At 39.8% G+C, this 25,906-nt stretch overlaps 1 protein-coding gene across 1 annotated transcript in view; it reads left to right on the top strand.

Annotated features, from left to right (window-relative positions):
• The window catches only part of GLIPR2 (GLI pathogenesis related 2), a 53,081-nt gene that overhangs the window by 6,266 nt on the left and 20,909 nt on the right, over positions 1-25,906 (top strand). Inside the window, exons 2-3 of the mRNA XM_036741585.1 lie at positions 18,359-18,467; positions 18,794-18,897. Coding sequence (XP_036597480.1) covers positions 18,359-18,467; positions 18,794-18,897 — 213 coding nt within the window. The remainder of the gene's footprint in view (positions 1-18,358; positions 18,468-18,793; positions 18,898-25,906) is intronic.

The raw sequence follows: 25,906 nt of genomic DNA, 5'->3' as shown, positions 1-25,906 counted from the left end.
CTGTTTATTTCTTGATCTCTTGTTACTTGCCCAATTCTAATTTTTGAGGTAACATTTTGCTCCTTGAGATTCTGGATCTCTTTTTTTAATTGTTGACTTTCCTTTCGTAACCTTGTTTTTCTTGGATTATTTTAATTTATTTTTTTTTTTTAGTTTTTCCTTCATCTCTGTCATTTGATTTTTAAAGTCTTTTATAAATTCTTTTTTGGGCAGGTGACCATTTGATGTAACTCTTTGGGGGTCTCTTTACTTCAGTATCCTCTGAAGATGAACCCTGGTCATCTCTATTCCCGTAATAGGTTTCTATGGTTAGATTCTTTCTCCTTTGCCTATGTACTTTTTGTGGTAATAACCTGATTTTTGTAATCACCTCTAGCCCTGGGGTATGGGAAATGGTGCCTCTTGCTCCAGATCTTCAGTTCTCCCTTCTACCCTGCAACCAAAGCCAAACCTCCAACCTCCTGGAAGTGCCCACAGCCAGGGCCTTTCTGCCCCACTGCTTCTGCACTCACTGGGCGGGTGGGCTTATGCTGGTTTCCTCTCACCCCCACCACTCTTTGCCGCACAGCTCGGTCTGGTGTTACTTTTCAGCAGAGGTTCCCTGAATCTTCCTGGGCTCAAACGCCCAATTCACTTCACTGTCTGTGGTGAAAAGTTCCTATAGCTGGGGCTGAGGCAGCCTCACCAGCCAACACCAGGGCTTGCTACTAGTTGTTTAAGTGGCTTCCTGGCTTGTTGTAAAATGGAACCTAGCCTGGAACCAAACCTCCTCCTGGGATTTTTCTTAGAGTCTTCTCATATTGTCCCAAAGAAGATCCTAGTTGTGCCCCTATTCTTCTTTGTCTCCACCCACACTTTGCCCTAAGGTGCTATTTTAACTCTTTTGTGGGGGAAAAGGTTGACAGCTTGGAATTTTCTGACCTACTCCGCCATCTTCCCAGAATTCCTAATAGCTTCTTGTTTATAGGGATTTGTTCACTAAATGTTAGAATTTACTTGTAAACTAATTTATGATAATTTTCAAGACAATTTGCCTTTTGAAGCCTGTCCAGCTTTTTTTTTCTTTAATTTTTTCAGCAGGAATGCTTAGAAGTTGCCAATTCTGTTCGAAATTCATTTTCTCCCCTGTAGCATCGTGGCATCATAGGTTTAAAGCTGAAAAGGGCCTTAGAGGTCATCTAATCCAGTCTGGTCATTTTATTGATGTAGAAACTGAAGTACAGAGAAGTTTGGTGATTTTTTTCCCGTGGTTGCTCTGGCAGCATGTAGGATTGCTCTCAGCTTTCTAGGATAACCCTTTTTTGGGCAGAGTAGGCTTTTTTTCCTTTGCTTCTTGGCGTGTCAGTGTGGGCCATGGAAAGACTGCCGGCTCTGGAGTCAGTCAAAATTCTGCATCTGCCACTTGCCAAAGGACCTTGGGCAAGTCACCTATCTTCTTGGGACATGGAGTTTTTTCATCTGTAAAATGAAGGAGTTGGACCACATATATAATTTTTCCTGTATTTTCTTTCTTTTCTCATAGATGTATAGTGCTTTGTGATTCTGACTGGGATTACTCAGTATGTGATCTGTCTCTTCCTGCTGTTGACCTGAAAGTTTGGTTAAAGGAGGCAAACAGGCTAGGTGATATATATTTATATTATTATTTATTCCCTTAAAGCTAGCAGCATACATACATGTGTGGGGCCAGATGAAATCTAACTGTCTGAACAAAAGAATGAGACAGTCACAACTCAGCATGTCTGTGTTACCCAAATTTATGATCTCCATGTATGTTTAACCATGATACAAGAACAGGACTTTTCTAAACTGAATAGGTTGTAAGTACAATAAGATAAGAGAGCTGGCAAAATGTCAATTGAAAGTACAATCCAGGATCTCTGTGTTTAATTTACCATTAACATGCCATAGCAAAAAGTCACATTATTCAAGGTAGTGTCTCAGGTTAAGAGTCTCATCCTTGATGGCCATAGACACAGGAAAGAATGCTCTTAAGTCAGGCCCATGTATTATCAGACTAAACTCAGATTTTAGGCTGTTAGGTCCGGGCTCTTCTGGTTGATTATTAGTTCAAGCCCTGGCCCTTATTGAAGTTACTAAATTGATATTAAATGATTATCACTACTTTCCTGCAGCAGTTTTTCTTTGACCTGAGAACCCTAGAGTTGGCAGTTACTTTCTTGGGCGTGTTAAATTTAGAGTTTCTTTTGGGTGGATTCTGTCTGGTTTTGTTTTCCCCCTAATTCCCATACTCCAAGGCAATTTAATAGTTTCTTGAAATGAAGTATTCTGGGTCTTTTTCTCATCATGCTGTTCTGGGAGCCCAGTGATTCTTAAATTAAATATGTTCTGTTTTCCAGGTCATTTGTTTTTGATCATAGACATTTTACATGTCCTTCCAATTTTGCTGTATTTTGACTTTGCTCTAATATTTCTTGTGTCATGAAATTTTTGAGTTATGTTTCCCTTATTTTTTTCTAGTGTTCATTTCCGTAGAATTTGTATAGTTTCTTTTTTTTTTCCCGAGGCAATTGTGGTTAAGTGATTTGCCCAGGGTCAGACCAAATTTGAACTCAGGTCCTCCTGACTTCAGAGCTGGTGCTCAATCCACTGGGCCACCTAGCTGCCCTGTCCAGTTTCTTTTCTAAGCTGTTTAGTGCTCAAGATTTCTTTCAAGAGTTTTCATTGTACTCATCTTCTTTCATTCCTCTTTATAGGCTTCGTAAGTACTTTCACAGTCCTTGTGACCAATCCATTCTCTTTTCTGGTGTACTAATTTTAGCTGTTGCAAAATGATTTTCTTCTGGTGTTTTATGCTTGGGCCAGGGGCAGGACAAATCACCCTTACATCCTCTCCTTCCTTCTTACCACTCTACAGCTGTCTCTGACAGTGAAGAAAAATGACACCTGTTTTCTTTGCCTTGCTGCTTCTTTCTCCTCTGCTCTCTGTCTTTGTTTTCTGTCTGAATGAAGCTTACAAGGCGCCTTTATTGACACAGGGCCAGCTGTCTCCAGCCCAAGAATCAAGTTACTCCTTAAACACTATGTTTCTAGTCCTTCATTTAAGGGTGGAGAATGAACACTAAACCATCCTTGCAGACCCAGTCCCCAGAAGGAATGAGGAAAAGGAAGAGAAAGGGAGCAGAGAGATGTAGAAGCAAGAGACCTTTCATGTCTAGGCTTTCTGTGCTGGCAAACAAGAAATCTGTTTGGTTAAATAAAGGATCATAGTCCAGTGTAGCTTCATCAGCTTGTCAGCCTCAATCTGAAAAAGCCGTCTCATCCTTCAGTCTTTCTACAAATTATAAATGATAAAAATAAGTCTTAGAGTATTTTAGAATTGGAAGGACTCTTAGAGTTCATTAGTCCAACCTCCTCATTCCACAAGCTGAGGAAACAGGCACAGAGAGGGTAAGTGGATTGGCAAAGATCACACAACTATTTAGTAATAATAATGATAATAATAATAGTTATTTACATAATATGTTCACATTGGCAAAATGTTTTCCATATGTTATCTGAGCTCCCTCTTCCTGTGAGAGAGAAATAATCAGGGGTATTGTCACTGTTTCACAGATGAGGAACCTAAGAGTGTGAGAGGTGAAGTAACTTCCTATGGTCACATAGCCAGCAAATATCAGAGGAGAGACTCAGAGTGTTCCATAAAATATATAATCCCTAATTGCCTTAGTAAACCTTTAGGTAGGTAGGAGGCATAGTTAAGGTAATTCATTTATCTCTTGGATCCCTTTGGCCTCTTCCAGCCCTTACAGGGATTATTTGGGTAGTTGTTACAATTATGCCCTTGTATATTTTCAATTTTAAAATATTCAAATCTTCAAAAAAAGATCCAGATAAGAATATAGGTACCTGAATAGAGAAGAAAGGATACAGACAAGCAGGAGAGTGTTAGGTCATTATTTTAAAAAAAAGAAAAAGACAAGTTGTACATAAGACATTAATGGCTTCATATATAAAACACTTTTATCTTTTTTGTATATGGAAGTTTTCATGTTTGTTGACATTAATTCAGTTTGTAGGAGGGAGAAAAGAAAACTGGGGAGAAAAAAGAATATATGTACCTAGAACTCTCCATCGTGGGAACTCCTGTAGAAGCTCTCCTCTTAGTACCAACTAATACCAATACTACCTACCCTTGACTTAATAGATAAATCCCGGGTAGGCCCCTGAGGCACATAGACATTAAGTGACTTCCCCTGGATCAAACCCCTCGTAAGTGTCAGAAGTAGGATTTGAACCCAGGTCTTTCTGACTAAGCTCAGCAGTCTGCCTGCTTTTGCCTTTATATTCACAATTCTATCGTCTTGAAGATAATTGACTAACAATTGAAATTTCATATTGCATACTCTTTTTTGTAACTTTTTAGTAGTATTTTTAAGCAGAAAGGGTTATGTTCTTTGTTAACTTGCCTTAATATTTGATATTTAATAGTATTCCAGTCTGTCACATTTAACAGGGTGGGGAGAGGCAGACAAAGGGAGCTCACTGAAGCACCAGTATCTGATTTCTCGTGGAACCAAAGACTTTTTTTTTTTAATTTTTATTTTCAGTTCCAAATTGTCTCCTTCCTCCACCCATTGAAAAAGCAAGAAATATGATACCTGTTGTACATATGGAGTCATACAAAACATATTTCCACATTAGCATGTTTTGTGGGGAGAAAGGAAGCAAGAAAAATAAAGATAAAAAAATAAGCTTCAGCCTTCACTCAGAGTATGTCAGTTCTCTATCTGGGGATGGATAGCATTTTTCCTCATGAGTCCTTTGGGATTGTCATGGATCATTGTATTGATTAGAGTTGCTGAGTCTTTCACAGTCGATTATCATTACAGTATTGCTGTTATTGTGTACCTTATTCTTCTGGTTCTCCTTACTTCAGTTTGCATCAGTTGACAAAAGTCTTACAAGGTTTTTCTGAAGCCATCCTCTTTGTTATTTCTTATAACACAATAGTATTCCATCACAATCATATACCATAACTTGTTCAGTCATTTCCTAATTGATGGGCATCCTCTTACTTTGCAGTTCTTTGACACCACAAAAAGATCTACTATAGATATTTTTATATGTGGGTCCCTTTCCTTTTTCTTTGTTCTCTTTGGGGTATAGACCTCCTAGTAGAAATACTGCTGGATCAGAGCGTATGCACAGTTTTATAGCCCTTTGAGCATAGTTCCAAATTGTTCTCCAGAATGGTTAGACTACTTTACAACTTTACCAACAGTGTATTACCGTAGCTAATTTTCCACATCCCCTCCAGCATTTTTCATTTTTTTCTGGCTTCCTAGACAAGCTGATGGATTTGAGGTGGTACCTCAAAGTTGTTTTAATTTGCATTTCTTTAATTAGTGACTTAAAGCGGTTTTTCATGTGACTATTGATAACTTTTTCTTCTTCTGAAAACTGCTTGGAACAGGAGAAAATTGAAGAGTTTTGGAGCACACTGAGGGGGATATAGGAGGAAAGGAAGGCAAAAAAGTAAAAGACATAACTCAAAAAAGTACACACTCATTGAAAGGCATGCTTTTCAGCCAACACACAGAGAAATTGTTGAGGCTTCCTTCAAGTCTCAAACAAAGAAAGTCTCACTTTCTACGGGAAACCTTTACCAGTTTGCTTTAATGCTAATGCCTTCCCTCAGTTAATTATCTCCCATTTATCCCGTAGGGATCTTTTTTGCACGTGGTTATTTGCATGTTGTCTCCTCCATTAGATCGTAATCTCTTTAGGAACAGGAATTATCTTGTTTTTCTTTATTTCCTCCTCCCTTAGGATCCTGTCTGGCACATAGTAGGCCTTTTATAAATGCTAGCCAACTGAACGTCCCCAAAGGAAAGCTGTCTGTGTGGACTTCTTTATGTTCAATTAAGTTGTAACTGCAGTAATAGATAGTAATAATAATCTTCTCCTCTAGAATAGATAATTTTAGATTGAGACTTAATGTCCCCTCTTGAGCAGTTTTTTGTTTTGCTCATATATTTTGAATCTGAATGCAAAGAAAAGGGGGCAGAGTTGATTTTGCCTTCACAAGCAAATTTAAAAATAATTTAATTGAAAACAGTTTTATGTTGGAATATACCAAAGAGGAATAATTTATACAAAAATATTATTTGAAGAAGAAAAAACTGATACTTGCTTTAAGTTTTTTGTTTGGTTTGCCTGGTTTTGGTTTTTTGCTATGATATTTTTTGCTGCTTGAGTCACCAGAAGTTATAGCCCTAAGTTTATTGTTATTTTTTAATTCTGAATTTAAACATCAAAAAAGAGCATTTCCATATGTGGTATGTGTGTGTATACATATGGGTTTCAGAATACGAAAAGGGATTGCATATAAAACTGCTTCCATTTCATATAGCTTACTTTTTAAAAGCATTTTAAAATTAATCTGTCATTTCATTTGCCTCCCACCCACTCTGCTCTCATTGAGTAACTTAAAAAAACAAAACACAAAAAACTGAAAAATAAAGCCATCAGTATATAGCTGCATAATCTTGCAAAACAAATTCCCATATCAGCCATGCCCCAAAATATGTCTTTTTCTACATTTTAAGTTCCTCACTGGTCGAAGGGTAAATGGTATCTTTCATTTTCATTTATTTGGATTCATGGTTTATCATTGCAGTGATTGATGCTCTAAAGACTTCAGAGTTGTTTTTATGTGTGGTGTTATCAGTTTTTATATAAATTATTCTCCTAGTTCGGCTCACTTTATCCATTAGTTCATGCGGGTCTTGGGCCCTAAGTTCAGCCCTAGCCATTTTATATAGGAATGAATTTTACTGTAAAAACTTTGTTCATAATCACATGACCTTATCCTTTACTCTCTTGAAGAGGTATCCTATTTCTTTCCCAAGACTAGCCTTCAACCTACCCCTTTAGCAACTGGTCCTTGAATTACCTCATTTCTTCTCTAGCATCTCAATTTCTGCCTTACTCACTGGCTCTTTCCTTTCTTCCTACAAAAATGCATGCCTAGCCACCCTAAAACAAAACAAAAACCACCCCAACCTTCACTTTGGTTCTGTTGCCCCCCTAGCCACCCACAATTGCTTTCATTGCTAAACTTCTTGAATATGTAACAATCACTGCCTCTACTTAACACCCGTTCTTTTTTCCTTAAGATCCTGAAGTAACTTTCATTCTTTTTATTCCACTGAAACAGAACACTGGACCTAAATGCAATACCTTTTTTATGGTCTTTCAGTTTTCCACCCCACCCCCACCCCCCTGTGCTTTTCCTTTCTCTTTCTGGTTTAGTTCAGCTACCGATAAGTAGGGTTGGTGGGCTGGGATTAAAATTGGATCACAGGCTGGTCAGTACAGAATCACAGGATCTTGGAAGGCTTCAGATGTTATTTGGTCCAACTTCTACCTGAAGAAGAGTGACCTCTACAACATTTCAACAACTAGTGATCATCTAGGATCTCTCTGAAGACTTTTGGTGAACAAAAACCCACTACCCACTTTGGAAGCCCATTGCACTCTAATTGTTAGCAAGCTTTTCCTTAATAAATTTGCCTCTGCATGTCCTGAACCATTTAATTCAATTTGATATACACTTATTAAGCAAATACTTGCTCTATTTCTGCCCCTCTGTCTTGCCCTCTCACCCTTTCCGCTAAGCAGTCTCCTTTCTTGACTTCCGTGGAGGCTACATTGGACTATTTCTCTTCTTATCTTTGTTCACTCTACTGTTTATTCTGCTGACTTCTCTTCCTTTTATCTGGAAGTATGCTCATCCCCCACATTCATGCTTGGAAGCAGAACTCTTCTCCTTTTATACTTATTTACCAGCAAACTTATTCTCTCTTATAGGTTTAATTACCCTGGTGATTTTCAGATCTGCATTTCCAGCCCTAATCTTTCATCTTCATACTAATCTCATCTTTTCTTCTGTCTGTTGGGCATTTCTGTTTGGATGCTCTGTTCTATCACTTCAAGTTCACAATATTTAGAACAAAAGTCATTACCTTATACCCAAAACTACTCTGCTCTTCCCAACTTTCCTCTTTAGTGATACCACCATTCTCTCAGTCACCTGTGCTCACAAACTTAGCTATCTTTGACTCTTCCCTTTCCCTCACCCCCATATCTAATCATTCAACAAGTCCTATCAATTCTTTCTTCACAATGTTTTTGGCATTTCTTCATTCCCACTGCCAGTAATCTAGTCTGGGTCTTCCTATTTAATTTCTGTATTGCTAAAATTATTATAGACTATTAAATTGCCTATCTGATCTGTTTGCCTCTATTTTCACCCATTATAATCAAAGTGGTGAATAGCACGGGGCAACAGAACTTTGTCTCAGGGCACCAGTATCCAGAGATCTATCCCCTCTTCATAGTGCCCTCCATAACTGCATCCTTCTTCACAGCCTTCTACTGGCAATACTACAGAAAAGCACAGCCGCCGCCCCCCCCCAAGTTCTATCACCATTATACTCCTCTTCTGGGACCATCTTTCCCCTAAACCCCCATGGTCGCAAGGGTTCGACTCTCTGAGAGATGGGATGCCCCTTTCCAGAGGGTCCACTATACTCCTAGATGTCCTCTGGATCACTAGCACTGTAACTTCTCACCACCACCGCCACTACTGAATTTGTGCCAAGCACTGTTGCACCTAGTTATGACATTGGCTCTAATCCACCAACCTTATCAGATAAATCTTCCTTTAAAACATCACTTTTATCGTATTACTTCTCCACTTTGAAAAATATTCAGTTTGAAGCCAGACTCTTTAGCATGGAGATACATGCTCTTCTACAATTTGTCCTTTCCTTACTTAGCCAATGTTATTTCTGTTTACTCCCAAAGCATATGCTTAGATACAGTCAGGCTGGCTTCCTTCCTTATTCCTGCCTCTGTACCTTTTTTAATGCATTTGTCTTTTCCCATACCTCGAATACCTTTCTCCCTAACTGAATCAAAGCCCAGCTCAAGTTCTGCCTTTACTAGTCTTCAATTGTAATTACTGAAGTTCTGTTAGCCAGTGTTATTAAAAAGAAAGCCACAATCTCATTTTTAACCATTCTGTTATACTTTTCTATTAAATAGGTAAGTTCATTCCATTCTCATTCACAGTTATGGTTGCTAACTGTATTTCTCTTCATTCTATTTTCTTAGACTTATCCTTCTCTATTTTTCCCTGCCCCTCTTTAAGAGTCTGTTTTGCTTCTGATTACTGACTCCCTTAAATCTACCCTCTGTTTCAACAATCTGGCTAACAGCTGTTGTGGGGGTGAAAGACCAACACAAGCCCAGCAACAAGCATGCTACCAGCACGCTGCAAAAGCCCAGGTTCTTTTTTTTTTATCTGCCCCCTTCTCCCTCTACATTCTGTCTCTTGACTCATATAATGTAAATTATCACATATTTATATGACTCCAAAATCTCTATATCCCAACTCCAGTCTCTTCTCCATAGATTAAGTCTCATATTTCCAGCTGCCTCCTGGTTTTCTTTATTTGGACTTCCCACCTGTCCATTCCACCCCACCTCAAATTCAACATATCCAAAATTATGATTCTTATCTTCCTCCAAAACACTTGGCCTTCTACTTTACTTCTATATATTTCTTTTTTTTTTTACCTTTTTTTTAAAATTTATTTAATATATTGAGTTTTCAGCATTGATTTTCACAAAAGTTTGAATTACAAATTTTTTCCCCGTTTCTACCCTCCCCCCACTCCAAGATGGAGTATATTCTGGTTGCCCCATTCCCCAGTCAGCCCTCCCATCTGTCACCCCACTCCCCTCCCATCCCCCTTTCCCTTCTTCTCTTGTAGGACAAGATAAATTTCTATGCCCCATTGCCTGTGTATCTTATTTCCTAGTTGCATGCAAAAACTTTTTTTGTTGTTGTTGTTGTTTTTGAATGTCTGTTTTTAAAACTTTGAGTTCCAAATTCTCCCCCCTCTTCCCTCCCCACCCACCCTCCCTAAGAAGGCAAGCAATTCAACATAGGCCACATGCGTATCATTATGTAAAACCTTTCCACAATATTCATGTTGTGAAAGATTAACTATGTTTTGCTCCTTCCTAACCTATCCCCCTTTATTGAATTTTCTCCCTTGACCCTGTCCCTTTTTGAAAGTGTTTGTTTTTGATTACCTCCTCCCCCGTCTGCCCTCCCTTCTATCATTCCCCCTTTTTTATCTTCTTCCTCCTTCTTTCCTGTGGGGTAAGATACCCAATTGAGCATGTATGGTATTCCCTCCTCAGGTCAAATCCAATGAGAGCAAGATTGACTCATTCCCCCTCACCTGCCCCCTCTTCCCTTCCTACAGAACCACTTTTTCTTGCCACTTTTATGCGAGATAATTTACCCCATTCTATCTCTCCCTTTCTCCCTCTCTCAATGTATTCCTCTTTTATCCCTTAAATTGATTTTATTTCTTTAGATATCATCCCTTCATATTCAACTCACCCTGTGCCCTTTGTGTGTGTATATATATGTATATGTATATACATATATATACCTACATAGACACACACATATGTATATATATGTATACACACACACACATATATATATATGCATATTCCTTTCAGCTACTATGATATTGAGGTCTCATGAATCATACACATCATCTTTCTATGTAGGAATGTAAACAAAACAGTTCAACTTTAGTAAGTCCCTTATGATTTCTCTTTCTTGTTTACCTTTTCATGCATCTCTTGATTCTTGTGTTTGAAAGTCAAATTTTCTATTCCCCAATTGATGGGCATCCCTTTGCTTTCCAATTCTTGGCTACCACAAAGAGAGCTGCTATAAATATTCTTGTACATATGGGTCCTTTTCCCGCTTGCGTGATTTCTTTGGGATACAACCCTAGAAGTGGTATTACTGGGTCAAAGGGTATGAACATTTCTATAGCCCTTTGGGCATAGTTCCACACCGCCCTCCAAAATGGCTGGATCAGCTCACAACTCCACCAGCAATGCAACAATGTTCCAATTTCCCCACATCCTTTCCAGCATTTATCATTCTCCTGATTTGTTATTTTAGCCAATCTGACAGGAGAGATGTGGTATCTAAGAGTTGTTTTGATTTGCATTTCTCTAATCAGCAGCGATCCAGAGCATTTTTCCATATGCCTGTAGATAGCTTTAATTTCTTCCTCTGAAAACTGCCTGTTCATATCCTTTGACCATTTCTCAATTGGGGAATGGCTGAACAAGCTGTGGTATATGAAGGTGATGGAATACTATTGTGCCATAAGAAATGGGGATGATGCAGACTTCATAACAACCTGGAAAAACCTACACGACATAATGCTGAGTGAGCGGAGCAGAGCCAGGAGAACGTTGTGCACAGCCACAGATATGTGGATTCCTTGAGGACCAACCCTGACATACTGCGCTTCTCTCAGCAACCTAAAGGGGCAAGGACAACTCCAGGGGACTCACCATGGAGAATGCTATCTTCATTCAGAGAAAGAACTGCGAAGTTTGAATACAGACTGAGGCACACTACTACATGCTCGCCTTTTCTGCTTCTCTTTTGTTTTTGGTTTTGGGGTTTTTTTTTTTGTTTTGTTTTTTTTTTTGGTTCTGTTTCTTCTTTCTCATGATTCATTCCATTGGTCAAAATTCTTCTCCACGACTTGACTAGAGCATAAATTAATTCAATGCGAAGTTATACATGACAGTTATATGAGACTTCATGCCGTCTTGGGGAGGGAGGGGGGAGGGAAGGGAGAAAAACTGGAACTCAAAACTATGTAGAACCGTGTGTGGTAAACTAAAAATAAATAAAAAATAAATTAAAAAAAAAAAAAAAGAAAGTCAAATTTTCTATTCAGCTGTGGTCTTTTCACTTGAGAAACCTTGAAAGTCCTCTATTTTATTGAAAGTCCATATTTTGCCTTGAAGCATGATACTCAGTTTTGCTGGGTAGGTGATTCTTGGTTTTAATCCTAGCTCCATTGACCACTTGAAATATCATATTCCAAGCCCTTCGGTCCCTTAATGTGGAAGCTGCCAGATCCTGTGTTATCCTGATTATTTTTCCACAATACTCAAATTGTTTCTTTCTGGCTGCTTGCAGTATTTTCTCCTTGACCTGGGAGCTCTGGAATTTGGCGACAATATTCCTAGGAGTTTTCTTTTTGGGATCTACTTGAGGAGACGATCTGTGGATTCTTTCAATTTCTGTTTTACCCTCTGGCTCTAGAATATCAGGGCAATTCTCCTTGATAATTTCTTGAAAGACGTTATCTGGGCTCTTTTTTTGATCATGGCTTTCAGGTAGTCCAATAATTTTTAAATTATCTCTCCTGGATCTATTTTCTAGGTCAGTGGTTTTTCCAATGAGATATTTGACATTGTCTTCCATTTTTTCATTCCTTTGGTTCTGTTTTATAATATCTTGATTTCTCATAAAGTCACTAGCTTCCACTTGCTCCAATCTAATTTTTAAGGTAGTATTTTCTCCAGTGGTCTTTTGGACTTCGTTTTCCATTTGGCTAATACTGCCTTTCAAGGCATTCTTCTCCTCATTGGCTTTTTGGAGCTCTTTTGCCATTTGAGTTAGTCTATTTTTTAAAGTGTTGTTTTCTTCAATATTTTTTTCAGTATTTTTTTGGGTCTCCTTTAGCAAGTCATTGACTTGTTTTTCATGGTTTTCTTGCATCATTCTCATTTCATTTTTTCCTCTACTTCTCTAACTTGCTTTTCTAATTCCTTTTTGAGCTCTTCCATGGCCTGAGACCAGTTCATGTTTTTCTTGGAGGCTTTTGGTGTACTCTCTTGCAGTTTGTTGACTTCTTCAGGCCATATGTTTTGGTCTTCTTTGTCACCAAAGAAAGATTCCAAAGTCTGAGACTGAATCTGGGTGCGTTTTCGCTGCCTGGCCATATTCCCAGCCAACTTACTTGACCCTTGAGTTTTTCGTTGTGGTATGACTGCTTGTAGAGCAAAGAGTACTTTGTTCTAAGCTTGAGGGGATGCGCCGTTGATTTCAGAGCTATTTCTATACAGTCAGCTCTGCCACCCCAGCATTCCTCCTTCCTCAAGAACCACTAACCCGGACCTGATGCAAATCTTCAGCAGGCTCTTCACTCCTGCTCTGATCCGCCACTTAATTCCTCCCACCAGGTGGGCCTGGGGCCGGAAGTAACTGCAGCTGTAGTTCTGTAGCTGCACCTCCCCTGGGGCGGTGGCCAAAGCTCGAACTCTGTCCCCCACAACTTTTCCCACTAACTTTCTCTGTTGTCTTTGGTGTTTGTGGGTTGAGAAGTCTGGTAACTACCACAGCTCACTGATTCAGGGTGCTAGGGCGTGTTCTGCCTGGCTCCTGGTCTGGTTGGTCCTGCTGCCTCCCATGCTGAGCTACGCTCCCCTCCACTCCATGCGCGATAGACCTCATCCAGCACCCATCCAGGCTGTCCTGGGCTGGATCCCTGCTTCCCTCTGCTATTTTGTGGGTTCTGCAGTTCTAGAATTTGTTCAGAGCCATTTTTTATAGGTTTTTGGAGGGACATGGTGGGGAGTTCACGCAAGTCCCTGCTTTCCAGCCGCCATCTTGGCTCCACCCCTGGAAGTCTCTCAGCCCAGGTTCTTTTGATCTGCTTTACTAAGGAAAGCAACATTAAGGGGTTGACAGGTTTACTTTAATTCAGCATACAAATACCATTCACTTAGATCAGGGAAAAAAGCCAGCAACCTGAACTTCAGAGCAAAATGCAAACAAATTACAAACATAGACAGACAGACCAAATACAATTCATAGTTACCAACATCTGAGTTCAGCCCAGGAGCTCATAACAAGGGCTGGCCCAGAGTCACGCACGCCACCATGGCTGTGGGTAAGAGCTCCAAAAAATAGAAAGCCAACCCCTGGTTTTATATCTTTTTCAGAGTCAAAGGTGAGTCACCCATGCGACTCACCCAGGTGACTTAAAATCATCACAAAGAGGCGACTTAAACCCACATGGTCTAAAAGCCTCTGATGTCCCAAACATGTCACCCAAACTCATGTGTAAACTGGGCCCTCCCCTGAGGCAAGGAGGTCACCAAGGACTGCCAAATCTAATCAAACAAACAAAGGCCAAACTCTGTAAAGGCACTTGGTCGAACTGAGTGCTAAGAGCCCATTTTGTTTACCAACACACCCTCCCTCTTGTTTTCCCCACTTTCCTTCCTATTTCCTTATTAAGATATTTTTTCTGTACCCAACTGTGTATATATGTATTCTTCCCTCCTTTAATCAGTTGAGAGTGGGGTTCAAGTACATACATTACCCTCACTCCCACTGTCTTCCCCTCATATAAATGCCTCTTTGTGTACCCCATTTATGAGATATGGTCCCTGGTGATAAGAAAATTCTGAGGGTTTACATGTGTCTCCCCATATAAGAATATAATAGTTTAAACTTTTTTAGTCCTTTGTAATTTCTCACTCATGTTTACCTTTTTAATACTTCTCTTTGATTCCTGTGTTTGTCAGTTTTTTTACTCAGCTCTGGTTTTTTCTCCAGAAACACTTGGAAGTCCTCTATATATCATTAAAGGTCTGTTTTCTCTCCTGGTACTGTTTTGCAGGGCAGATTATTCTTGGTTGTAAACCTAGAGCCTTTGCTTCTGGAATTCTAAACTCTACTCCTTTATGGTGATGGCTGCTGAATCTTATGCGATCCAGACTGTGGATCCTTGGTACTTGAATTCTCTCTTTCTGACTGCCACAATATTTTTTTCCTTGACCTGGGAGCTCTGAATTTTGGATTTAAGATTCCTACTTTTCATTTCGCAGTTTCTTTCAGAAGGTGATGGGTGGATTCTTTCAGTTTCTACTTTGCACCCTGGTTATAAGATAGGACAGTTTTCTTCTATGATTTATGAAATACAGTGTTCAAAATCTTTTTTTGTTCATGGCTTTCAGCTTGTCTAATGACTCTTAAATTATTTAGCCTTTATTTTCCAAGTCAGTTTTTCCTGTGAGAAATCTCACATTTTCTTTTTTTTTTTTCTTATTTCTTGACATCTCATGGAATCAGCCTCAATTTGGCCAATTCTTATTTTCAGGGAGTAACTTTCTTCAGTGAGATTTTATACTTTTTCAAACTGCTAATTCTCGTTTTTCATAGCTTCTTCCCTAACTCTTGCCTCTTTTTCCCCATTTTTTACTATATACCTCTCATTTGGTTTTTAAAGTAATTTTAACTCCTTCTTTAACTCTTGCTTTAGTTCTTCTGGGAATTCTTCTTGCACTTGTATCCCAGCTGCATTATCTTTGAGGCTTTGCTTGTAGGGTTGGGTTGCTTTTTGGTTGTTTGCTTGGTTTTTTTTTTCCTGAGTCATTCTCTTCTGTGTTTGCTCCATGAGCTTCCTATTTCCATAGTAGCCGCATGTAGTTGGGTTCTTTTTGTCTGTTTGTTTGTTTACTCTTCCAGCTGGCCTTTTATCTTTAGACTTTATGTTAGTGCTGACCTCTGTACCACTTCTTGGGTTGGGGTGGGGGGTAGTGGGGAGAAATGTCTGGCTTGAGCTTCTATTTTCCTATGACCTTTGCTGCTTTCTTTCCCAGCTCTGACTGGGAGCCTGAAAGTTTTAGGCGCATGTATGATTTGGGGAGAGGTCTATTCTTTGACCTCTTTGAGTTCTGTAAGTTCCTCAAACCCAGGTTTGAGTCCATTGGCTTGTTTCTGGTTGAGAGTTTCAGCCAACTGCCACTTGACTTAGCCATTGTTGGCCTGTGGGAAGGCTCTGTGGATTCAGAGTGACAGAACTGCCTGCTCCCCTTTGGCCTGGCTCCCCTTTCTGCTCTGTCCCTGGAATTAGAACCACATGGCTGCCATGTGCTTTCTAGAATGTGTTGAATATTCAGACAATACTCAAGGACATTTTTCTCACCCCTGGATCTGTGACCTGACACTAGGTGGTGGGTTACAGTGCTGCCAGATGGGCACCCCTTTCTGCACCTATGCTTGCTCAGAGATCCCTTGGGGTCTCTTTCTGGTGCCCTGTCTTTGTCCCTCTCTGAATGCCCCCCCACTGGGACTGTGGCCAGAGCCACGTGCTCCTGGTCAGACCACTTACCTGTTTTTCTCTTTCCATCTCCCTAAGCTGCCCTAGGATGGAAAGAGAAAAAAAAAAACCTCACTGTGACTTCTTGTCTTTTCTAATCAGAATTCAGTCTGGTATACTCCAGATCTTTGTTGGGGAGGTATAGGAAGGGGAAAGCTAGATTCTAATGCTTTCTATCACTTCACCATTTCAGCGCTGCTCCCTGCTACAATCTCTTAAAGAGAAATAGAGAAATAGCCTTTAAAATTTTTTGAGGTCAGGGTTTAAGGGTATGAGTCATGCTGCCAACTAAAGGTGCCATTTCAAGGTGAAGGTGATTTCCAAATTGCATATGTATCTATTTTTTTTCTCAATTACATGTAAAAACATTTTTAACATTCACTTTTTCATAATTTTTGCATTCCAAATTCCCTCTCTCCCCTTCACTTTCCTTTAGAAGCAAACACTTTGATACAGATTATATGTGTGCAGTCATGCAAAATATATTTCCATATTAGCCGTGTTACAAAAGAGAATACAAACCAAAAAAGAAGAAAGAAAGACAAAATTAAAGTTTAAAAGTATGCTTTGATCTGCATTCAGACTCCAACAATTCTTTCTCTGGAGGTGGATAGCATTTTTCGTCGTAAGTCCTTTGGAATTGTCTTGGATCATTGTATTGATGAGAATAGCTAAGTCATTCACAGTCGATCATCAGACAGTATTGCTGTTATTGTGTACAGTGTTCTGGTTCTGCTCATTTCACTTTGCATCAATTCATAGAAGTCTTCCCAGGTTTTTCTGAGAGCATCCTGCTCATCTTTTCTTGTAGCAGAATAGTATTCCACCACAATCACATACCATAACTTGTTCAGCCATTCCGCCGTTGATGGGCATCCCTCCAGTTTCCAATTCTTTGCCACCACAAAAAGAGCTGCTATTTTTTTTACATGTAGGTCCTTTTCCTTTTTTAAAAAAAATCTCTTTGGGATACAGACATAGCAATAATATTGCTTCGTCAAAGAGTATGCAGTTTTTTATAGCTTTTGGGCATAGAGTTCCAAATGCTCCCCAAAATGGTTCACAATTCTCCCAGTAGTGCTTTAGTGTCCCTCGTTTTCCATACCCCCTCCAAAATTTTTTGTTTTCCTTTTCTGTCATATTAGCCCATCTGACAAAACCTCAGAGTTGTTTTAATTTTATTTCTCTGATCAGTCGTGATTTAGAGAGTTTTTTCATACAACTATAGATAGTTTTGATTTCTTCTTCTGAATGTATCTATCTTTCCCTTGATGATTTGTTTTAAAATATCATATGGATTAGTAACATTGATGGGTGTAGATATTGGCATGGAAGATGAGGTTTGTTAGCTGATAACTTTTAGTACTCTGTCTTTTTTGTCCTCTTTGCCTCTGGAGATTTAACCAGCCACACCCTGTTATAACAAATTTTTTTTGCTGTTTACGGTACTGGGTACAGTACAGTGCCATGACCTATCAGATCTACATATTCCCTTCTTTTGTTTTATGAAGTGTATGTTAAATGAAAATTAGGGACACAACCACAATAGCTCAGAGACCTGTCAGGAAAGTTCATAACAATTAGCCAGAAGTTTGGCTCTCTTCCTTGTTTTAGATTTAGATTTATCTCTAGTTTAACTCTTACACTCTTTATGTTTGAGGCAAAATTCAGGTTTTGGGGCAACATTGGGAAAAGAAGTGAGCATAGGATTGTGTGGTGGCTGTAAATGGACAGGGTGTTGTGTAGTATCTATAAAAGGCACCAAAGAGGGTAAGTTGGAGAAGGAGCAGATCTTTTCTTGGAACTTCCCCCGTCCTTGAAAAGATGGAAAAAAGTGTGGCTTTAGATAAAATTTAATATTCAGTGATGCTTATAGGAGCTGATGATTTTGCACAGCTCAGCCCCACTCCCTCTTTCTACTTTCTCCTGTAGCCCCTTTGCCAGTGATTCTTTCCTGCTTTACTCATTAAGTCCTGGCCAGGGCTAGGGAAGTTCACTCTATTGCCGCTACTCAACTCTTGAGCTTCCTTTTCCCCTTCCCTTTCTCTTAGTCTGCCTCTCCAAACTCTGTATTTCTCAAAGAACTCCAGAGCTTGACTCATTTCTGCTCTACAATCTCAAAGATTGTAATCTTTCCAAAACCCTCTCAAGGCTGAGAGGGAAATGCTTGTCCCTCTGAACTATAAAACCCAAGAAGCCAGTTACTTCTCAAACTCCTATTGCACTACTTTAATCATTTTGCTTATGGTATTTCTTTTTACTACTTGTTAACAGTATTTAATGGAATGCTTCAATGTTCTGAATTGTTTCAGCTTCAAAGCAGTTTGCTACGGATCTCTTAAAAGCTCACAATGAGTATAGACGGAGACATGGCTGCCCCCCAATAAAACTCGACAACAAATTGAACCATGATGCACAACAGTGAGTCACTTTTAACTCTTAAGAGATTCTGAAATATTTTTTTCTGCCTTTTGGAAGTACTTTGCACCTAAGTGTCCTGTGTGATTATGTAGTCTGAGAATTTGCATAATATTTCCTGTTATAGTGCTTTTTTCTTAGTGTCATTTTAACTAAATTAGGGAGGAAGTTGTTTGTTGAGTTTTTTTCCAACAAATTAGATTTTATGACAATACATTTTCAAGGTTTAGGTGTAAACATGTTCTATGAAAGGGGGCATTTGGAAGTTTGGTTAAGGTTCATTCATTTCTGCTTATAATTTTAGTAAATGCTGTGAGTTTCTTTGCTAGGTATGCAGATGCACTGGCTACTACAAAGGTTCTCAAACATAGCTCAGAATCCAGTAGGGGAAATTGTGGAGAAAATCTAGCATGGGCTTCGTATGATCAACAAGGTATGTTTGGTTCTTTCATACTTTCCTATCAGAATTACTACATTCTAATTCATATCTCAGAAATTTACCAACTTCATTTTTTGTGGGCTATGTATATTTAAAATTCTGATTTTTTTTTTCTAAAAGTGGATCTATACCTGAGTTTTGTCTGTTTTTTTCATATGCGCCTTTCTGGGCTGAATTATGTCTTGCCTGCTCTATTTTTAATCTGTTTGTGTACACATGGAACCACAATCCAGCTCATGGTATAAAAATGCAAACCTTTTCTCTCTCCCCTCCCATCTGATTTTTCTCCCTTACTTCCTATACCTGCCTCTCCCATTTCCATTCTCAAACCCTGTGCCTTAAATTGAATCCCCAAGACACGTTCTTGGCATAGCTCTATTACCCATTCATCAAACTGAGAGTATCACATAAAAAGTATTTGTCACATGAAAGTGTTATTTGGACTTATCTATGTTTTACCTGCCCTGTAGAACTACATTGTAACTACTCTCAACATACTGTTAGGTATTTTGAAAGTCCCCTCATTGAGGAAAAGAACACTTCTTTCTCTTTCAGTCAAAAAAGTTAGAGATATTTGAAATCAAAAAGTTATTATAGGACCGCTAACTACATGTTAATAAAATTGGATGTTTATTGGGCTTATGGAGTTGGATTTTCTTATGTTTTAAAGTTTATTTTGTCAGTTTGAAAGATGCTCTTTATTGGTTTTTCTTTGGGAGGACACTTTGTTGTTAAATTGGCTTGCATGCTTTACATACTTGTAGCCCAGGGTTTTCCTGGGCATGTCCGCTTCTGGTGGAGGGTGCCCTTGAGCAACCTTTTGAGCATGCCCAGTTTGCTTAAAATGGAGCCCACTGCATCCCCAGGTAAGTGGGAGGGCCTTTGATTGGCCACTTGCATCTTTAAAACTGGAGTGACTGATCGCTTGCTGCCATCTTTAGACTGCCCTTCTTGTGACCCTACGTGTGCTACATCCAGCACTTGAAACCATGAACTGAGCTGGTGAGAGGGGAAGGATTTTCCCTGCTCTCTCCCTATTATTCTGGCTCCAAGAAAGGGGCCTAAGAGTATTTGTTGCTGTTCCTTGTTGCTTGCCCTCAGTTTCAGGTGATCACTACCACACACGTGGGAGGTTGAGCCATTGTGACCTTGCTGCCTAGAGCCAGGATTGCAGACAGGATGGCGCAAGCAGCCAGCCTGGCATGGAAACGCAAGAGAAACCAGCATGCCTGGGACTTGAGCCCAAGGGGGATGTTGGACTTGGAACTATGCTCTATGGGAAGGGAGCTAAGCTAGGAACCTAATCCTCCTTTCCCTTCACACTACCTGAACCACCTTTGCACTACTTGTACCTCCTCAGTCTTGAGCCTTTCACTCCAACCTAGAACTCTTGAGGCCCTTCTAAGTGGAGCTAAGGACTCCTGAAAGGGGTGGGAAAAGGGACTTCTGGATACATCTAGCCTTTTGGGGAAATCCCTTGAATCAGGCCCTAGGAAGGAAGTTTATCTGGTGTGAGTGATAAATGTCTATAGCATGTATAGGAGTCAGCCAGGTGTTACTACTGCTGCTGCACTCTGCTTTATTTAAAAAAAAAAAAACACACAACATATTTCCATATTAGCTGTGTTACAAAAGAGAACACAAGAAAAACAAAGTTTAAAAGTATGCTTTGATCTGCATTCAGACTCCATCAATTCTTTCTCTGGAGGTGGATAGCATTTTTCGTCGTAAGTCCTTTGGAATTGTCTTGGATCATTGTATTGATGAGAATAGCTGTCATTCACAGTTGATCATCAGACAGTATTGCTCATCATTTCTTGTAGCAGAATAGTATTCCATCACAGTCATGCGCTCTTCTCAGCAACCTAAGGTGCAAGGACAACTCCAGGAGACTCACGAAGGAGAATGCTATCTCCATCCAGAGAAAGAACTGTGAAGTTTGAATACAGATTGAGGTGCACTACATGCTCGCCTTTTTTTGCTTCTCTTTTGTTTTTGGGTTTTTTTTTTTTGGTTCTGTTTCTTCTTTCTCATGATTCATTCCATTGATCATAATCCTTCTCCACAACTTGACTAGTACTTAAATTAATTCAATGCAAAGTTATACATGACAGTTATATGAGATTCCATGCTGTCTTGGGGAGGGAGGGGGGAGGGAGGGGAGAAAATCTGGAACTCAAACTATGTAGAACCGTGTGTGGTAAACTAAAAATAAATAAATAAATAAATGAAAAAAAAACTTGTTCAGCCATTCCCCCGTTGATGGTCATCCCTCCAGTTTCCAATTCTTTGCCACCACAAAAAGAGCTGCTATTTTTTTACATGTAGGTCCTTTTCCTTTTTTTTTTTAAAAAAAATCTCTTTGGAATACATAGTAATAATATTGCTAAGTCAAAAGAGTATGCAGCTTTTTTAATAGCCTTTGGGCATAGAGTTCCATATTGCTCTCCAAAATGGTTGGATCAGTTCACAAATCTACCAACAGTGCTTTAGTGTCCCTAGTTTTCTACACTCCCCTCAAAATTTTTCATTTTCCTTTTCTGTCATATTAGCCAATCTGATATGTGTGAAGTGGTCCCTCAGAGTTGTTTTAATTTGTACTTCTCTGATCAGCAGTGATGTAGAGCTTCAGCAACATATATATAGATATAGATATATAGATATAGATATTCTAGCACAGTAATATTCCATTCTCCAGTTGGTAGGAATCCCTTCAATTTCCATTTCTTTGCCAACACAAAAAACAGCTTGAAATATTTTTGTACATATAGATCCTTTTTGTTTCTTTGTTTAAAAAATCTCTTTAGGATTCAACCCTAGTAATGATATTTCTGGGTCAAAGGGTCTAAACACTTTTATAGCCCTTTGGACATAGAGTTCCAAATTGTTCTCCAGAATGGTTGCATCACTTCACAACTCCACCAAGAGTACATTATTGTCCCTGTTTGTCTACATCCCCTCCAGCATTTGTGATTTTCCTTTTCTGTCATATTAGCCAATCTGATAAGTATGAGGTGGTACCTCAGAGATATTTTAATTTGCATTTCTCTAGTCAGTAGAGATTTTTTCATATGATTATAGATAGCTTCAATGTCTTCTGAAAACTGCTTAGAACAGAGCTTCGTAACTTTTTTGTATCAAATATCATTTTGGCAATCTGTTGAAAATGATGTACCTCTTCTCAAAAAAAATCTTTTAAAATAATTGTAGGAAAGGCTATATTTCATTTAGAGATTAGTGATAATAAAGATGTAATTTTTTTTCTCATCCCGATTCATAGGCATCCTGAAATTATATCCATGGCCCCCAGGTTGAGAACCCCTGCCTTAGACTTTAAAGTACCTGCTGTGGTTTACTCAGTGGTCTCTCCAGGCATAGAGAACTTTCCGTAGATATTCCATAAATTATAAGCATTGGACTTGGAGCTGTTCCATAACATGCACACAGCTATTTGTGTTGTATGGGCTCATGGCTATGCCACTTACCTTCCTTACTACTCGCTACCCTTGTTCTTTCACTTTATTCTTCCTCAGGCAAATACTTATCTCCAAGAACTATCTTTAATCCTCTTCTATTTTCACGTTCTTGCCCATTCTTAGTAAATTGTTTTTCTTCCTCTCTTCTTACTTTATTTTTCTGTGTCTTCATTCCATTTGTGAGTTTAAAAGGCCCTCGTAATATCTGATTAAGAGCAGCACTAGTACTGTACTCATGTCAAAGAAAGTGAAATAATATTTTGAAGTGAAATTAGACATCATTAGTGTAACAGTAGTGGAAGGTTGGAGGTGTTGGGTTTACCAGGAAAATTGTCTATTTCTTCTCTTTGACTCCCACCCCCCAGGGGAGCCTTTCCTTTCCAAGCCCTCCCTTCAGCTGTGACTCTCTAAGCTACCAGCAGCTTCATCCCAGGGTGGAAGAGTTTCCTTGAAACAAATGGAACAATGAACTCCTTCAGAATAGCTCTGGGAGAAAGTTCTTCCTTACCAATCCTCTGTCCCCTGTACACTGCTCATTCTTGTATGCCGTTACAGCCAGATTCACATAGCTTATTTCCCTGCATTGGGGCAATTCCTACTTGTCAGTCAAGTCTTTGGGGTTCATTTCTAACCTATAGATGGGAAACTCCAACAATTTTAAAAGAGAGTTTCCTCTCTGTGTAGCCAAATGTAACCTCCCTTTCAACTGCCTTTGACCAAACAAAATACATCGAGACCAATAATGCATTGAGATAATTTAAGTTTTATCTTAATGGGGAAGAGAATAAGTATTTACATAGAGCCTACTAAGTGCCAGGAACTTAGTGTAAGTACTTTTTACAAATATTATCTCATTTGATGACCACAACCTGAGAGGTCAGTGCTGTTAGCATCTCCATTCTACTGCTGAGGAAACTGAGACAAACAGAATTTAAGTGACTTGCCTGGAGTCACAGCTCATAAGTGTCTGAGGCCACATTTGAACTCAGGTCTTTTTAACTCCTGGCCCAGCAATCCATCCAGTGTGCCACTGGCTTCCAGACTATGTGAAGAATAATCCAATACATAAACTTTAGAGAAACAGATAATTTTCAGCACAAATATACACTCTCCCTGAGAAGGAGAAGGGAATTTAATCATTTAATAGTTCCCAGCAAACAAAAACAGCTACTGTTTTTTCTTTGGTGACTAGGGTGTCCTGCATGTCACACCTGATGATGGCACTGGTAACAGAGGTCACGACAACCACAGTGGCAGTGCTTAGTCCAGGAACTACTCCTGTCTCTCCATTACGAGGAGGAGGAGCTGATGGCCACTCAGCTGCTAGTAACTGCCATGGTTGAGCCACTGGGGCACAGAGGTGGTAGCAGAGGAGCTGGCCAGCAGCAGCCTCCTGGCCTACACTTTCTGCCATGGCTCCAATCTCTTTCATTCATGGTGGTGGCCGAACACTCTCAGTCCCCTTGACTCCCTCTCAGCTCTCTTGCACATGCTTATTACCTCATGGGAGTTTTTACTACTTCCTCCAAAATGAATGGAGGAAGAGGTTTCCAAGAAGAGGGTAACCAATGGACCTCAAACCCATTGGTGAGTTGAGGGGGGTGGGGTGGGGTTTACCCTAAACATGTGAAGATTTCCCCTGGCAGAATGGGCAAGTGAAAACAGTTTGCTCCAACAGCCAAGAAGGTGGCTGAAGCAGGTTCTATGGAGTACTTAGAGCTTGGTCAGACCTCAAAGATGCCAGGGTCATCCATTGTATCCCTTCCATCGCAAGTCATCCCGACTTTTGCCTTGCCACTGGACTAAGTGACTCTGGAAGAGAGAGTGAGGCTAATGACTTTGTGCACCTTAACCTCCCTTTGAATCCAATTCATGTGTAAATCAACCCTCTGTTGTCATTGGTCCACTTCGAAAATGAAGGACAAACAGTAGTCTCACAGCCCCATGGCTTTCAGGACCTCAAGGCGACAGACAGTGGCTTCTTCTTCTTATCCCTTGGTCAGAAATTTTGCCCTTCCTTACAAATTATCAATAGTCCAAGTGACACCTGGAATTACCCTTATCAAAATAAAGACCCAGTCTTAAGAAGACAAGGAGAGTTAACCGAGCATCCCAGGTAGGACTTGAGAATGCGCTTTACCAGAAATGTACATCAGCAGCACACGTCATAGACATAGCACTGTTGACGCTTCATTTGCATGGACGACAGGTACATACACATGTCATGAGAGTACATGCGTATACAAAGAGCACAAGCATGACAGCAAGAAACGAGTAAAGCAATATTAATATCAGTAGGACTATAAAGTAATAGCATAGGCAAAAAACAGCAGTGTTTATAGCAATAGCAAGTAACAAAATTACAAATAATTCCTGTATCCACAGCATATGCATGATATCACATAAAGCAAATAAAACATGAATAAGGAAGTCAAACAGAAATGTACTCAAAATATGCAGTAATTAGAATGTAGATTAACAGACATATACATTTGCATGTAAGGTACACATAACAGGAAACTGTTAAAACTGTCATCTGACTCCATGTTTCTACCATTTCCCCTATAACACAGTCACGGGTTAAAGAGACAGTTCTCCTCTGACCTGTCACCTCTCTGTATGACCTAGTTGCGGAGGGCTCAGGCGGGCTATTAGTGCTACTGCATGACTAAGTGTCTTTGCTCTAGGGGTCCTTTTGGCTGAAGTTCTAGACAGAAAAGGTGTTCCCTCTGGGTTCTGTTCTCTCCCCTTATTTGAACTAGCAGTTGAATGACAGTACTCCAAATCTTCTTTACTTGTCATGTCTGTTTCTGAGCTGTTGTTTGGATCAAACAACCTGCAGAGCTGGCAGAATTTTTTTTCCAGTGAAGCTAAGTGTCCATCAGTCTCCATCTGCTCATCATAAGGGAGTTTAACTAGCTCACCTAGAGGCAATAAGTGGTCACAGTGAATTGCCTATATGTGACCCCTACCAGTCTCGGGGGGGGGGGGGGGCAACTAGATGGCACAGTGGATAAAGCCTTGGGCCTGAAGTCAGAAAGATTCATCTTCCCGAGTTCAAATGTGGCTTCAGACACTTACTAGCTATGTGATTCTGGGTAAGTCACTTAACCCTGTTTGCCTTTGTTCCTTATCTTTAAAATCAGCTGGAGAAGGAAATGGCAAACCACTCCAGTTATCTTTGCCAACAAAACCCCAAATGAAGTCATGAAGAGTCAAACATGACTGAAATAACAGCAACCACCAGTCTCCTGGCCTAATTTGTTAACTGGCAAGCTGCCCACTGTTGCAGGGGGCCCTTACCCTCTTAATTCAGGTTCACTGTTAGAATATAATGAAGCACTCACAAATCATTGAACAGTTAACAAAAGGAGGTTTACTTTGCCCTAACACAGTAACGGTACAGCAGTACTTAGAGTCTCTGGATATTGCTCTTCCTTGTCACCATATGGAAAGGCCTTAGGGCAGGTTAAGCACCATGAAGGACATAATGACTGAAGTGGTCTTCAGAAATCCACCAAGTCTGA

The sequence above is a fragment of the Trichosurus vulpecula genome, chromosome 1, assembly GCF_011100635.1.
Source record: "Trichosurus vulpecula isolate mTriVul1 chromosome 1, mTriVul1.pri, whole genome shotgun sequence".
Taxonomy (NCBI): Eukaryota; Metazoa; Chordata; class Mammalia; order Diprotodontia; family Phalangeridae; genus Trichosurus; species Trichosurus vulpecula.
Note: the sequence above shows the minus strand (reverse complement) of the source record. Positions and strands in the feature narration are given on the sequence as shown.